This window comes from Cydia strobilella, chromosome 3 (assembly GCF_947568885.1).
Source record: "Cydia strobilella chromosome 3, ilCydStro3.1, whole genome shotgun sequence".
Taxonomy (NCBI): domain Eukaryota; kingdom Metazoa; phylum Arthropoda; class Insecta; order Lepidoptera; family Tortricidae; genus Cydia; species Cydia strobilella.
Genome location: NC_086043.1, coordinates 15,723,150 through 15,739,434, shown reverse-complemented (window position 1 = coordinate 15,739,434; position 16,285 = coordinate 15,723,150). Strand labels below are relative to the sequence as shown.

Genomic DNA, 16,285 nt, shown 5'->3' with positions numbered 1-16,285 from the left:
AGCTTATCATAAATAAAAGTAAGAATGATCAAAATATAAGCTATTAATAAGTAATGATCCTTATACCGTGGAGGTTTATTTCGCTTCTAACGTTGAATGTGTTAGATTTTAAGGGTAAGCTACAAAGGAGTGCACAAGAGTTTCACATTTCAAAGAGCTTTGTAATAAACTATGCGCAACCCGAATTCAAAACGAACTCGATTTTTTCCCACCCGGATCTTTTGGTAATCTAAGTAATTCAAGACGACGGCGGCGTTAACAGTGTTTCTTTAGCATTAAGCTTTTTGACGTCCCGCTGCGGTAAAAGACTGGCTTAATTACTTTTCACTCTCAATAATTAACCTGCTGCGACGCAGTAATTCTGCTTCCGTTTTGTTTACTTAGCAGGATTACAAATCTTTTCTTAACAAGAAAGAAAAGGAAAGGTCGCCCAGCTGTTGCCCGGTTCCCAGTTTCAATTTCTTTTGTAAGCTGTAAGAGACGCTGCCATTTTCATGAAATATTTTGTATAAAACGTGAGATGTAGAGGCATTAGACCAAATCGTCCCCAAGATGGCAATAGCGTCAGAAGCAGGAGGCAAATTGTATTACCGGGTGTACTCCATGTGCGATGAGTGCATTCGTTACTCTAACCAGAGGCTCTCGAGCGCACTTGCACACGTTATGAGTGGTGCCACCGTCCTCCCATAATGCAAACTGCTGTACTATGCCCTATGCCAGCTAGTGTAATAAGAATTGCCTGGATTTTTTATAATTAAATTTGTGATGAAAAATGTGATTTCTTTAAACTTAGAACTTTCTAGTCATCAAGACGTTATTAACGAGCTCAAACTCGAATGAAATTACGTCTCTGAATCTTCTTCTTCAGTCGGTCCCTCAATGCTGAGGATCGTGACATCATGTCCTTCTGTTGAAGATCAGGTTCCTCCATAGGCTTCTATTCTTCGCGAAGCGCATGGCCTCGTGCAGTTTTAATTGCATAAGTGCAGTGATTTGAGCACACCATCTAGTAGGAGGAGGGCCCTGAGGTCTGGTGCCTTCAACTTTACCCGTCATTATAACATTCTCCAGGCTATCCGAGGAGCGACGTGAGAGGTGTCCGAAGTATATGAGTATTAGGTCCTGGCATATTGTTGACAACCGGCGTTTTATGCGTAGCTCTTCCAATATGCACTGATTAGTACGCCTAGCTGTCCAAGGTATCCGTAAAAGCCGGCGCCAACACCACATCTCAAAGGCGTTAAATACGCTTGATCAAGTTTGCTCGATTAGTCCATGTCTCACAACCATAGAGAAATACCATAACCATAGAAAAACGTCTCTGAATACAACATTTCTATAGCTATCTTAGGTGTATATATTTTATATCCATCACTGGGCAAGCTTGACGATACTGTAACATTGCATTGTCACATATAGTTCGTTTTTTTAGCATTAGAAAAAAGGTAAACAATATTCTTGACGTCTTTTTATTAAAAAATATTGAAAAACGCTTTTAAAAAAATTGTTTATATTACTTATAAAAGCAATGTTAAAGATCGTATATGATTTATAATTGTAACATATTTGCTGTGACTTATTTTTCAAAAGTGATTTTTAATATAAAGACACGTCACGATCGCTTACCTTCTTTCTAATGCTAAAAAAACGAACTATAGTTGATAGCTCCAAAAACAAAAACCGGCCAAGTGCGAGTCGGACTCGCGCACTAAGGGTTTCGTACCATTATGCAAAAAAAAGCAAAAAAATCACGTCTGTTGTATGGGAGCCCCACTTTTATATTTGAGTTGATTGAATGAAAGGTAAATTGCGGTTTACGATTTATGACGTATTAAAAAAAACTACTTACTAGATCTCGTTCAAACCAATTTTCGGTGGAAGTATGCATGGTAATGTACATTACTAAGACTACAACGTTACTATTACTAAGACTCCACTCTCCGTCTGTCCGTCTGTCTGTCACCAGGCTGTATCTCATGAACCGTGATAGCTAGACAGGTAAAATTTTCAGAGGTGATGTGTTTCTGTTGCCGCTATAACATCAAATACTAAAAAGTACGGAACCCTCGGTGGCCGAGTCCGACTCGCACTTGTCCGGTTTTACATATAACATAATACAATTAAAAGCTAGAAAGATTTACCAAAAGTAATAAATGACCACGCATTCCAATAGTATCTATAAATATTTCACCAGCTCATCACAAAAGGCCAAGGCACTTTTTGATTGCAAGTCATCGGGAGCCTAGTTTCAGGCAAACATACGTTTTATTATTCATGCTCCATCCTTTTGGGCAGCAAGTTTCGTTTGAAGGATTTTCATATGCGGGATTGTAAGAATATAACTAAAATATTAGATGACGATTTCTTTCTTAAAAAATATTTTGTGTTTTTTTTTTCATAAAAACCTCATATCTTAGATACCTACATAACATTACTAGACTAAAATGGGCCACTTCGAAAACAAAAGTATTTAATTTTTACTAACACTTTAATTAAAAGACGTAACACAGATCTGGACATTCTGGACATATTGAAAGTACTTCTTCTGGTGCCACAATAGTATATACACGTTAGGGAGAAATCATGATTTTAACATTAAGACGATAATTATGTTTTACCAATAGGTAGTTTGTTTGACAGTAGTACTTACCTGCAGTTTTGTAATCGTACGGCTTAGTATATGTGTCGTAGTCATCGTCATACACAGTAGCCCCTGCGCTTGCTAGCAGGCAGCCTACCACCAGCCAAACACCCGATATAGCCATTTTCACTTAACGAGTTATTATCACAGTTTTGGTATCAATCTATTTAAAACACTACACCATTAGTCTTTTTAACTGAAAAATAAAATCATGTTTAGATAGTAGTTTTAATATATTTTGGTTTCCCGTCATTTTTACGATTCCTTTAAAATTAAGTAAACATAAGATAAAAGTACGATAGATTTAGTTACAGGTGTAAAACGACGTGTCATACGTAGAAAATTACAAATCAGAGATCATAAACAAATCAGGTTGACGTAAACATTAATAACGATAAGCGATGTAAGTACCCGATAACTAATTAGTGTTTCAGTATATTACCGGCTGATTTAAATTCAGAATCAACAGGGAATTCGGATTTAAAGCAGGTAACTACTGAGGATAATCCGGACCCTTTGTCTCCGGCGAAGGTCGAACTCTGAAAGTTTTATGGGCATAAAATATTACAGAGATTAGAAACCCGAATAACATTGCGTAGATAGAAATATAACCATTAGGTTGTAATAGTCACTGAAAATTAGGGACATTAATAACATCAAGACTTACGTCTGTGAACTTATTATTTCGTGAATAAATATAAATGATTCACCTTAGAGATACACACGTTTTTGGGATAAAGCTTCTGTCGATCGTCTATACAAAGCTGAGCCTTGCGACAGCTTCGTTATTTCTGAATTATTGAACATTTGACAAATGTCGAAAATATCTCTTTAACCATGAGGATATTTCTTATAATCTTTAGATAGGTATATATATTTAAATTTCAGAAAATAGAATACGTATGTATGTATATAGGTATATAAACTCTTTATTGTACAAAACACAAATATGGCACAGGATAGGCAGTACAAAGGCGAACATATCCGTTTAAGGGATTTATTCCAGTTAACCTTTGAGTAGATGAGAATTGACCATCTAAATACCACAAGTCATCATAGCCGTTTTCATAAGAGCCAAAACATAAAATTGGCGTAGTGCATATTTTTGGGCACATCAGCATTTTCGTTCGTTCGTTACGTTCGCTGATCGGCACTTTATTACTACTTATTAGAAGACCATATTATCCTACCGCTATTCTAAATGTGACAATAAATAATATATACTTGTTTATGTTGGCAGTCGATTCGTTTTTATATTGAATAGTTTGGTTTGGGTTAAGCCTCGTTTGTATGGCGTCGCTAAATCCGAAGTGATCCGATAGCATGTGACTGTTATACTCGATTCGGGCAAGGGTTTTACCCAAATAGATCAGTGAATCTGCAAGGATTACTGTCGAAATTAACCTAGTTTACTTATTTCCGGCGTTGTGGCTATGTGAAAGGAGATCAAACTTATTTTTGGTCTGTAAGCGTTGAACACATAATACTATAAAATTACGGTTATAATAACTAGTGATTATTATTTTCGTAATTGACCTGATCATAAATGAAATGAATGACCATATAAATTGACTAAATTATAAACAATCCGAATTAAATCAAGTGGATAAGAAATGCTTTGTGCTGCCACTTTATTCATACACAACTTCGTCACCTCTAAACCAACCCTGCGGCAAATCTCACAAGACTAGTAAATTGGTTTGATTCCAAGTACCAACTACGCCAAAGAGCAAAGTGTTAGATTAAAGTCATTAATGCAATTACCTACAATCCACGACACGGCGCCAGTCGGTTAGCATAACATATAACCAAGGCTCTATATTCCGAGGCATGTGATTACATACATAAATTGGGCTTACATAAATTGACAGCTATCAAACCAGTAAATTAGGTTTGGTAACTAGGACTCCATTTTGAAATAAGATTATATATCCACGGTAATTATTAAGCCGTACGTATGTTGAAAAAAGACCGCATTTAGGTATATTGCAAGATAATATCAAAATTGTATGTCGAACGAAATTTCATTATAGTGAGTTTTTATAATCTGAACACGTCTGATAAAGTTCACGTTCGCGGAATCGTTTTAAAACATTTTATTAAAAGTCGGTACGTAGTTAATTGAGCTTGACGCCAATGAATGGAAAGTACGGCACTAGAACTGAAAAACTTGTTTCACAAAGTAGGTTCTCGTTGCGGGTTAAATGAGGCAAGTTTTCTTCGCGGCGGCGTCAGTGGGATAAGTATTATTCTGACCGTAATGATAATGATTCGATTTTTTTAATATTACACATGTATGTAGGTATATTTAACAAATATAGGTACGAGTAATCCAAAATGTATAGTATAGAAGGGGAGTAAATGTATGTTGAGCAAATTATGATTTGGGGAAATATATACCGTTATAATAATACACATAAATAATAAGTACATAATAAAACATTTAGTCATGATGATTATCAGAGGAATATGTTGGTCGATGAAATTAAATGTTGCAACTAAAGAAAATGATAACGTGTATTTTTTTGAGTTCATTAATACTACTCATTTTCATGTTTTCGGCTTTTCAATATGAACTGATTAAGATTCGTCACCCTGTGAGAAATTAATTAATCATTTTATAATCTAAACACAATTTTTAAATTGTTTACTTTCACGATGATCGTAACATTCCCAAAATTCACAACATTCAAGCTAAAATCTCAGCCGTCGAAAGTTAGATGAAATGTCGTGGAAAGTGCCGTATAAAACGCTCCTAACTTCATGCAAATTGTATAGATGGATCCTAACCGAAAATTAATTACGCACTGCTAACTTGAGAGGCCGATTCCACCACACCATTATTCTGCTGGGTCTTGACCGATATTTGATGGCAAGGTGGCGATGGCGGCAACGAGACCGATTGTGCAATTAAACACCAATCCATCGCCTGTGGATGAATGTGACATTTTTATGAAAACGGTACCATTGTATACTTATAATATTGTCAAACCTATTTTTTAATTTTTTTCTCACCTTTGTATGAAAGAGCGAATACCTCCTAACACAAGTGTCAAACTTAAAAGGAGGATTCGACACCCAGGATAAACCTTGTTAAAAAATAAACGAATTTTTTTTTTTTTTGAATTGTAGTTTGCTCCTTATAGCAGCAACACCTTAAAGATATCATAAAATTATAACCATAAAATAAGTCGAATAATTATTCCAAGTTGTTACCCGCTCATTTACATCTACGAGGGTATGCCAAAGCAAATTATGGTTAACACAAAGATCAGCCATCTGACGTAAATTTATTCAAAAACATGACTAGACGAGATATCTAAGGTCTAGTCATTTCATTCCAAATGAAGTATAGTTTTATTGTGTGATTAATATATAAACTAAGACAACGTAATGCGTTATGTTACATATAAGGCATAAGAGACCGGCAATGTAATTCATACCTCATACGATTTCTTAAGCATTATCAAATTTTCTTGGCACATAATTATACGCTACGCGTATGCAAAACGGAGCGGGAGTAGCAATTTCCCTCTCACCACAAGGATCTTGGCGCGCGATCGCGAGACCGACAAGCATATAATTAACGACCTCTTTCAAATTCTCACCCATCACTCTCCCTTGCCACGCCCTCTCCCTTGTAAATTCCCGCTTCAGTGGAACCAAACCAAAGGCGCCATTTGAAGGCCTGCAAACGATATCTCCTGTTAAAGAAATGTAGCTTCCGCCTGGCCCTTTTTATAATCGGCAGCCGTAAAATTTGTGGTGAATTAGAATTAATAGAAAATAAATCATAACTTTTCATTTATCGAACGTTTGAAAGATGTTGTAATTAAGAAGGATACGTTAAATTATAACTGTACTATCAGAGTAGGTGGAAGTTTAAAACTGACAGGGCTCAGAAGAATTGTATTTGACTCTTTCATTTTGAATTATGTCCTAAATTTCAAATGTTGTATTAATAATCTTCTATACATATAAAACAGTTGCGTTGCTTAGACATTGACAGGCAACCCATAGCCTAAATAACTAGAACCTTAATTGAAATTTGAAACAAGTATCCATCAAATACCGTACAGCTCCACCAAGAAAGGATTTTTTTGAAATTCAACCCATAATGCGATGAGGAGGTTGAAAGTTTTTAAAACTAAACTAAACTACGGTGTAAAACATTATCTTTGAATGAGTTATGAGTATGACAATTGTTGCCACCTCTATCTACCCTCGGTAGAGAAGGTGACCCGAGTTTGCGAACCCACAAGCGAAATAGCTGTGAACCACGTATGTGGGTGGATGCAACCTCAAAATACAAATCATACTCGTACACATGTAACACGATTATTGTAACCATCTATGGGTGACCTTAACTCTGACTTTGACTGGATTTTTAAAACAAAACATATTATTTATATCAATGTGTTACCTAGCAGTCTAGAAAATAGACTAGAAATCAATACTTGGCCAATTTCATTCGATGAATAAAACAAGATTTTGACGTTTTAATTACAAAAGTTTTTCGCGCGAAAAAGGAAGAAAAATACAGCGATTGAGCTCCCGGGAATACTCAGGATATATTATGGTGATTCCGAAACTTATAACGGCTGATATTCCGTAAAGCGCATCTTCCGTTTCGTTTTTTATTCAATGGTGGAAATGAAACTTTCTCTATTCCACTGAGTACGCGCGTTCCATTTAGCACGTTCATCGCTGCGTATGTACAATAAAAAATTAAACTACTAAATTGGGTTTCAGGTTCTCACTGATTTGTTCTGCCTAACCGATAAAGGTTAAGATCCCTTACAGGGTTACATTGCATATATTTTATTGTAATTTCCACCAGTCTCATGTACAATAAAGTTTTTTCACACATTTTTTTTACTTTAGTAATATTACTACGATATCAAATCATCAACAGTTAATTGGTCCTTGTTTGTACACACTACTTATTGAAAACTACTATTCATTGTTTAAAGTCAATGTCTCATTTGTTCTAGTTACATATTAATTGACTAGTACAAATAGTTGAATCGTTATATGAATACCAATTACTGATGTCGTAACGTAACTTTGATGGGCAACGAAGAGAGCCGGCGTATGAAGTTTCTGGTTCGCACAGCTACTAAGTAATTGGAATTCCCTAAGACATCTGGAGACCGATCTCCAGACATATGTGTGTAAGATAACTTTTCCTTGGGAACTGGTCGGGAGCTTCTTGGTATTCATAAATGCCATACATCTGAATGTACGTCGTTACTTAAGCTATTTTCGAAATGTAATTGAGCGATATTTTGTGACAACTAATAAACACGACCACTCGGGAATTAAATATAAATAAATAGATATTAGGGGACATCTTTCACAGATCAACCTAGCCCCAAACTAAGCAAAGTTTGTACTATGGGTGCTGGGTGACAATATACATACTTATATATATATAGGAAACACCCATGACTCAGGAACAAATATTTGTGTTCATAACACAAATTAAAAAAAAAACCTTTATTCTGGCAGAATAAACCCTATTTTTACATTAATTATTCTTATGCCAAACTGCAAAATAGCCCTTACCGGGATTCGAACTCAGGACCATCGGGTTCTCAGGCAGGGTCACTACTCACTAGGCCAGACCGGTCGTCTGTCTGATATGTATATATATTTAAATGTAGGCATTTATGAATGTCAAGAACTCCCAACCAGTTCCCAAGGAAAAGTTTTTTTGTCTCAAGAAGAGCCGGCAATAAATACATGAAGTATAAGTATAATAAATTATTATTTTAAACTCGTAATGCCCCTCGGATACCCGTTATTTAATTGAACACACTTCGCTCTACAGAATGTATTATTAAGTTTTTTATTTTAAAGTTAGTTTTATTTTAATCGTACATAATTTGATGAAGAGGATACAAATCAAGATAAATGTCAATGATGGGTCAGCGATGGCGGGAATAATATTGTTAGTATTGTAAAACGTGTTTTTAAACCCAAAATACTCGCTCGCACTCCCTCATTTCACATATGATCATATTAAATATAGGCGCTCTAAAAAAAAGGGGCCCACTGACTATCAGTCCGCCGGACGATATCGGCCTGTCAGTTGTTCGGAACTGTCAAATTTTTGTTCTAACTGACAGGCCGATATCGTCCGGCGGACTGATAGTCAGTGACATCTTCTTTCATAGAAAAACGATTCCTATCCATAATATCATTAACATAGCTTTGTGTAGATAACTAGCAGGTATTTAACCGATTAAATACTCCATGCGCTTAAAAATTTACGTTTTTTTAACTCAGTGAATAAAATTTTAAATCATGGTTTCCTAGTAAACTTGCTTAAAAGCCATTGCTTTCTATATCTAGGTATCGAAAGTTTTTAGAAAATCATTCCATAGATGCCACTTTGATCAAAGTGATATATGCGGTGTTTTTTTTTTTTAAATCTCGGGGTATGGTTAATTTTAATTTTTCTTATTGTTTTTGTAGTTTTCATAATAGTTATTTGTTTTACAAGGGGGCAAAGTTGTTTTTTAACCGCTTGTGCTAATATTGATACCCGAGCAAGCGAAAGATTCTAAAATTGAACCACGAGCGTAGCGAGTGGTTCGAGAAGTGGAATCCTGAGCGTTGCGAGGGTTTCAAGGCACGGGTTAACAAACTGCCTCCGAGTGAAACACAAAAATTTTCACCACACCAACGCGAGAAAAATACTAACTATGAAATACTAAAAACATCAAACGAAATCAAATCCAAATGAACGTAATAAAAAAAATTGCATTCAAAATCATCATTTAAAAGTGAACCAGGTAACATAAGGAAACAACTCAAAATTTGCATCTGATTACTGTGCCCCACAAGTGGATAAAATGCAACTTTCTCATTCGTTTTTGAACAATCAAGAGGGCTTTTACCAGTTGGTGGGGTGAAAAGTTATTAACAGCATTGTTGTAACACGGACATTATGTTTAAATTCACCAAACAATTGAAAACTGTGACATATTAATGACATTTTGAATATCGAACGTCCGAGATAGTACTTGCGTTTAGTAATAAGTAATAAATGTATAAATTTATACTAACCACTAATCAATATGTAAAAACATTAATTATCTCCGAAATGGAGTTAATGTCATGCGTCATGCAGAACCATGTAAACGTTATTTCAAAGAGTATAAATTTCTCACTCTTCCATCCATTTATATTTTGGAGGTTGGCATGTTCGTCAGGGAGCACATGCACTTTGTCCGCCAAATAAAAGATGCCCCAAGTCGAAGAATAGCAACTCGTCATGAAAACAGACTAGGGCTGCCGAAATCAAATTTAATGATACACAGAAACAGCCCACATGTTAGGTTTATAATACTATATAATACAATCCCTGAAAGTATAAAAGCCGAGGACAAACACCACATATTTAAACGTAAATTAAAGAACTTGCTTACAGAAAAAGCGTATTACACTATTGATGACTTTTTAAATGATAATAACTTGACATGGTAATTTAATTTTCTATTTTAATTTATTTTCCTATAATTGTTTTAATCAATTAATTGTTTGACTTCATTTCCTTTTGTATTATTTTTGGAATTGATACTTGAAATTTTATACAGAAAAACTTGACATGAAATATGATCTAGATGTAAGTGACAGTAATAATGTAAGTGCAATGGTTGTAAAAATATAAATAACAAATGTGATATAATGTATAAAAATAGGACTATTACATATGGATTTAAAAAATATGCATGCATAATAAGTATCAAATAAGAATAGAATAGTAAATTATTGCGATTATTGTAAATTAAAATATGTATGACATTGCAATGCCCTGCCAGGGCCCATATCACTCTGAATGTATAGTCGCCATCAGATATATCGGAGCGGTCAAGGTGCTCACAAATATCTGAACACGCCTCTATTGTCAAGGCGTTAGAGTGCGTGTTCAGATATTGTGAACACCTCGGCCGCTCCGATATATCTGATGGCGACTGTACCTAGTTATTAAGACCTGTACTACACTATGGTTGCAATAAATAAATGACTAAATGACTAATTAGCACCTTGGCCAGTCCGATATTATTATATCTCATGGCGACTGTACCTACTAGGTGTTGCTCATCTTTATTGGCTGATCTTTGCATAGCATAACCTGCTGTATGTAAGCCTGTTTATTGAAAGCCTTTTGTCATTATTTTTTACGACATTTACTTATAACCAGAGTTCGGACAAATTATCGCAAAAATAAATATGGTATGGAACAAGATAAAAAAAATTAACAAGTTAGAACTGCAGTTTTGAGTCTAATCTGGAAATTTTATTCAAAAATACTGTACATAATACGAGTTTAATAAATCTTGTCCTATTTTGAGATATAAATGACTTTTGATGGTTTTGCGATGATTTGTCCGACCTATGCTTATAACTCGCAGTTTCAATTCACTGTGACGTTCTAGGTTGTCATCCCAGATAGAAACTTGCCTAGCACTCACGGGTCCGGATCGAAAGCGCAGTTTTGTACTTTTTACTCCGCCATGGAGGCCGACCAGTACAAGTAGGGTAGGGCAAGATTGCAATAGTTTACTATACTAGTCTTAGACATGAATATTGGACATTCACCCGGCCTCACACTGCACAGCACAGGTAGGTAATAAGAGGTTAAATTTGTACTGGCAATTAAATTGTGTTTCATTATTGAATGGGAATGATTGACACTTAGAAATAAGATCCCTCAAATGTGCAAACAGGACTTTGATTATCTCAATTTAAAATTAAAGACATGTCAGTTTAGAAGGTGTATCTACATGTAAGATCAATTAAGTTCATTATAGAAGTTATACAATTTAGGTTTTCATGAATCGAAGTCCAAAGTTTGTACATTAATACATACAAAATATAAGGTAGGGGAAGTCCCATAACCACGGACGGCATATAGTGCCGGACACACGCGCTATCTCGGCAACTAACAACGCGAGCAATTCAAGGATAAGTAAAAGTGGCGCGGGAGGACGTACCATGGACGTGCACGGGACGCGTATTGCTTAAGACGCGCGCAGCGACTGTGTGATTTTTTTTAGTGTTTCTGTAATAGGGAAGGCGCTGCGTCGCATAAGTTTCGGGTGAGTGTTTTGGTCTATTTTTTGAGTTCAGCTGGATGAGTTTATTTTTAAAACGAATTACTTAAATTTCGTAGTCTATAAAAGTTTGTTTACGTCATTGAAATAGTTGAGGTACACAATAAATAATTGTAATGATTTCCTATCCCCCAGTACCGGACACAGTAGCAGTTTCGTAATGCCTACGATGTTTCAGATATAAGAATGGGCAAGGAAAAATGGAAGACAAGAAAAATGTTCAGAAAAGAAGGTGTGAAAGAAGTGAAAATTTGATATATAAAGGAAAGCAAGCTAACAATTTAAAAAGTAAAGAAAAAGGGAAAGCTGAAGGGACAGTGGGGAAACTAAATAAACAAGTGAAGAGCAAAGTTAAAAAGGAGGAAAAACAGCAGCCATTGGTTGATGCAGCCCGTAGAAAGTTTAGACCATGACGAAGACTGGACACAGTGCTCCAGTTGCCATGGGTGGGCGCAGGATGTCTGTGCTTGACATTCCAGAATGTTCTGATATTTGTGATCGGTGTCAAATGTTTTTAAACCGTCCGGTGCTAGGGGCTCGAAATGTAGTCCGTCCGGTACTAGGTGCCTCTTGTAAAGAATAATTTATAGTGACTTGTTCTCGAATTTATTAGACAATGACTGGGATAATTTATTTTTATTCGTGCAGTGTAAATAAGCAGTAGATATTTTTTAACTATATAAAGGCAATCTGGAAAATCGAAACAATAGAAATGGGCCTTCGTTAAAACGAAGAACGGGAGGCAAGCTGGCTTGTCGTCCATTGCTAAACTATTTAAAAGCAAGAGATGTATCAATGGCTAAATTGCTTTACATGTTTTTCGCAGGTTTCCAAGTTTAAGTTATTTAAACAACAAACAAAAACGGCAGTCTTTGGCAAGTTGTTCTTTTGTTATAAATTCTGCTCATATGAAACGTTTATTTTAAAAAAACTCTTGTGGGCCAGACAATATCACACTGAATCAGAAAAACTGCAGAATTCATATCGTGGCAAGTGTTGAATATGTGGACACTTAACAGGTTTGGACTCATTTATTACCTAATCAATAACTTTCAGCACTATCGTCAACCTTTTCTACATAGACAAGTATTTTATTATTATTATTTTTTAGTATTTTATTTTCTACAAGTATTTGTTTTAGTAGTCAAGTCATCACAGATTTTTAAAGCCCAATATGTAAGATTCATTTCGCAAAGATTACAACTAAGTACTTTGTACCAAAAACGAATATTTGTAATTAGATTCATCTGCACCACCCATCGTTCTGGCCTGCAAACTTTAGTGGCCTTTCAGTTTACAAAATAATAGAAATATAACAGAAATCGGGGCCCACTTTTGCTGGACATAGTTTTATCTACCTAATCGTATACACTTTTATAGTCCCAAAGTTAATAACGACATATAATTATAACTTCCTAGTTTTAAGAATTAATTATCATGGGACCGAGGAAGTCTTTCGGTTGCTGTGCATACCTATTGATATTGTTCTAGCGTGCTGATGTATTCTATATCCTTTGTCACAACACTTAATTACTTAACCTATTAATTTATTGAGTTCAAAACAAGTTGCGCTCAAATTGACGTTCCGTTATCTATCTTAGGCGTTAACCACAACTCACAAGTTAGACTACCGTTAATTGCATATTCTAGTTGAATATCTAAGATGTTCGTAAATAAAAAACGTCAGCTAAGGGAGGCTTTTATGTCTTAGACACGGAGTGATCCGACCAGATTTATGAGATATCTTAATTGTTTACTTAGATAAAGGTCGGGTTGTTGTTTATTACCTTACGACTCATTATTTTAATAGCTTTACCCTGTCAGGGATTAACGCTGTGAGATGTTATTAGACACATGTTATGAATAAGTGTATTTATGTCAGAATTGTAATATTACAGTGCGCAGTTAAAATATTTATCTGTAATATTGAAACATGTCTATGACTACTACCTACCTATTCATTTATTAATATATATAACGCTTTAATAGAAATACTTGGAACGGAAAGTGTGTATATTTTGATAGGTACCTGATATCAATAATTGTAAAAATAGAACAAAGGAATCGTAAAAATCACTTCTTCACTTCAGTCACAACAAACCTCCGGCACAGCATTAAAACAGAAGAACAGTCAATGTGTAAGTAAACGAAATAAAAGCCGTTTCGTAAATAAATAAAATGCTGTCACGTAAACCGATGTACGTGAAAACGCGGGCGGTACGCGTCCGAGCGCGCCGGGACTAGGGACGCGAATGAGGGGAGACAACGCAGCTTCCAGCCTTACCCTCCAGCACCTTCCCCCTCCTTCGTGTCTGATAACCTGCTACTTCGGAAGTCACTAAACTCCGCCATGAATGTCACCCAGGCATCGACAGCCGACTTGTGAAAGAAAATGTGATTTTTATTGAATAGGGGTTGCTGTTGCGCCACTAACCTCCCTTTGTGCGAAAAATCGACGTTATATCGCCTATTAGATGTTACGAAATCGAGAGTCGTAGCTAGCAGCTACTTAGGCAACCGCCGAGAAGAAATCATGTTAAGCTTTGCTTGCAAAATTAAGCTGTCACAAATTCGGCCTGCAATTCAGTACTTCGATTTAATGTACTAGGGAAGATAATATTTACAAGTATTATATGACACTATAGTTACGAAATATTATTAATTTATTATTTAAGTGTTTAATTACTGTATATGTATAACTTATTTTTCTTCCTTATCTGTGATGATTAAATCATAATATTTGTTCCTGGATACTGCGCATTTATTAACTTATTGACGTATGTCCGCTTATTCATATACCTACTGTTGTAGTTACTAATCCCAACAAAAACATAAATGTGAAATGGGAGCCAAGTTCAATATATAAAATATGTATGTGTTGTTTGCCGACTTGCCGCTTGACTCGCCGACAAAATAATTGATATCTATATGGGTGCCAAGTTCTGTGCTGTTTAGAAAATCCTGAAATTATAAAGGATTATAAATACTAGATTTTTCGTTTCTACCTACAGTCAAGCAAAGGTCTTTGACATGTGGCTATAAATTGCAACTGGCCCACTGATTCCGGTATAATGATTGATTGCGTCAGGCGCGGCCTGCTTGCGTGTACGCAGCCTCCTGAGAGCTTTTCATGCTACGCAGGTTCTTACCGCCAATGCGTGAGTATTGCATCAGCTGAAGTAAATGTAAGTATTTGATTTTCGACAGAAATAAACGTATACAAAACGTTCCAACAAACTATCTATTATACCTACTATTATTCTAAATTAACTTGTAAGATGTAGTAATTTAAGAGTTTTATTTAAGGAACAGTAATAACAGGGTGACGAGAAAATGAATACATAGCTCTAGGCTTTCAGCAACAATAAGTCAATCCCAATTTCATTAAAATTCAATCTGATTATCCGTGCCCCGCTTTCGTTCACATCAGCAACTCGGCTTTGAACTAATAAGGTATCAAAACGTAAAATGCGAGAATTCAATTATTATACCCTAAGGTATTCATCAATTTCATCTAATTGTGACGTTTAGCGTCGCATGTAGAAGTGTTAGGTAGGTTAGAAAGAAGTAGAAAGATAAATTTACAAAAGTAATTTAATATTAATTAAAATTAAAATAAGTTCAAGGCCCTGGGTCCTTTTTAACTTATCCGTGTCGATAAACAAAAATCGCGAAACAAATCCTTAGGAAAGGATCACTTCCCTTAGTGGTAGCGCGCAGCACTGGTAGAGTGGCCAGTTTCAGTGATCCGGATCCGGGACCGCCATAGGAAAGCATCCGACTTCACTGTTCCGGATCCGGGCCCGCATATGGGAAGAGGTCCGAAATGCGCTGCAGTGTGCGCCACGGGACTGAAGTCCCAATTTCAATCCCATTTTATTTTAGTGTTCACAGATGTGGCAGTCACAAAGAAAAATATTAGTTTACAAGATATCGAAATTACGCAAAATAGTAGGATTAATTACAGGACATAACACACTAAACAAACATCTCCATATAATGGGAAAAACAGACAGCCCCATGTGCAGAGCGTGCATGGAAGAAGAGGAAACAACTAAACACGTTCTCCTAGACTGCAGACAGATAGAAGTATACAGGGGCAAATACCTAGGAATTTCGTGTACACTAAAAGAGGCAGTTAGCAACCTTAAAACATTGCTAGGCTTCATGGAGGAGCTGGGGTGGCTAGATTAGCGCTACCTCGTTTCACGCAAAATAGGCACAATAGTTGTAGTTGCGAAAAATGCCCAGAAGCACTAACTATATCGAAATTAAAGTAAAATTATTCCTATTAGTAACTTAAATTAAATATTCACAACACTTACCCGATCCGCGGAAACGCAGTAGACAGTAGAGTAGTAGTAGTAGTAGCATATTAATAATAAAACTTGATGAATATAGTATTTAGGTAGATGTGGTATTAACGATATTTATTAGTAGATTACCGAACGAGATCTGCAAAAATTTAAATTTTGACAACCGGCCAGCATAAAGCGCCAAATGCGAAAGAGGTTTTTAT

General features: G+C 35.8%; 1 protein-coding gene and 1 long non-coding RNA gene across 10 annotated transcripts in view; one reads left to right on the top strand and one right to left on the bottom strand.

Moving 5' to 3' along the window:
* LOC134756031 (uncharacterized) overlaps positions 1 to 9,564 on the top strand; it is a 473,838-nt gene extending 464,274 nt beyond the window's left edge. Inside the window, exon 2 of the long non-coding RNA XR_010129097.1 lies at positions 9,494 to 9,564. This is a non-coding gene — a long non-coding RNA (uncharacterized LOC134756031). The remainder of the gene's footprint in view (positions 1 to 9,493) is intronic.
* LOC134755982 (very low-density lipoprotein receptor) overlaps positions 1 to 16,285 on the bottom strand; it is a 255,498-nt gene that overhangs the window by 46,208 nt on the left and 193,005 nt on the right. For 2 of the 9 annotated variants that reach the window (XM_063692724.1, XM_063692723.1), the window contains exons 1-2: positions 13,868 to 14,039; positions 2,651 to 2,837 (exon numbers count right to left, since the gene is read on the bottom strand). The exons of the other annotated variants lie outside the window; for them this stretch is intronic. In XM_063692724.1, coding sequence (XP_063548794.1) covers positions 2,651 to 2,765 — 115 coding nt within the window. In that variant the 5' untranslated portion in view covers positions 2,766 to 2,837; positions 13,868 to 14,039. Of the gene's footprint in view, positions 1 to 2,650; positions 2,838 to 13,867; positions 14,040 to 16,285 lie in introns of those variants that run through there. 9 annotated transcript variants of the gene reach the window in all.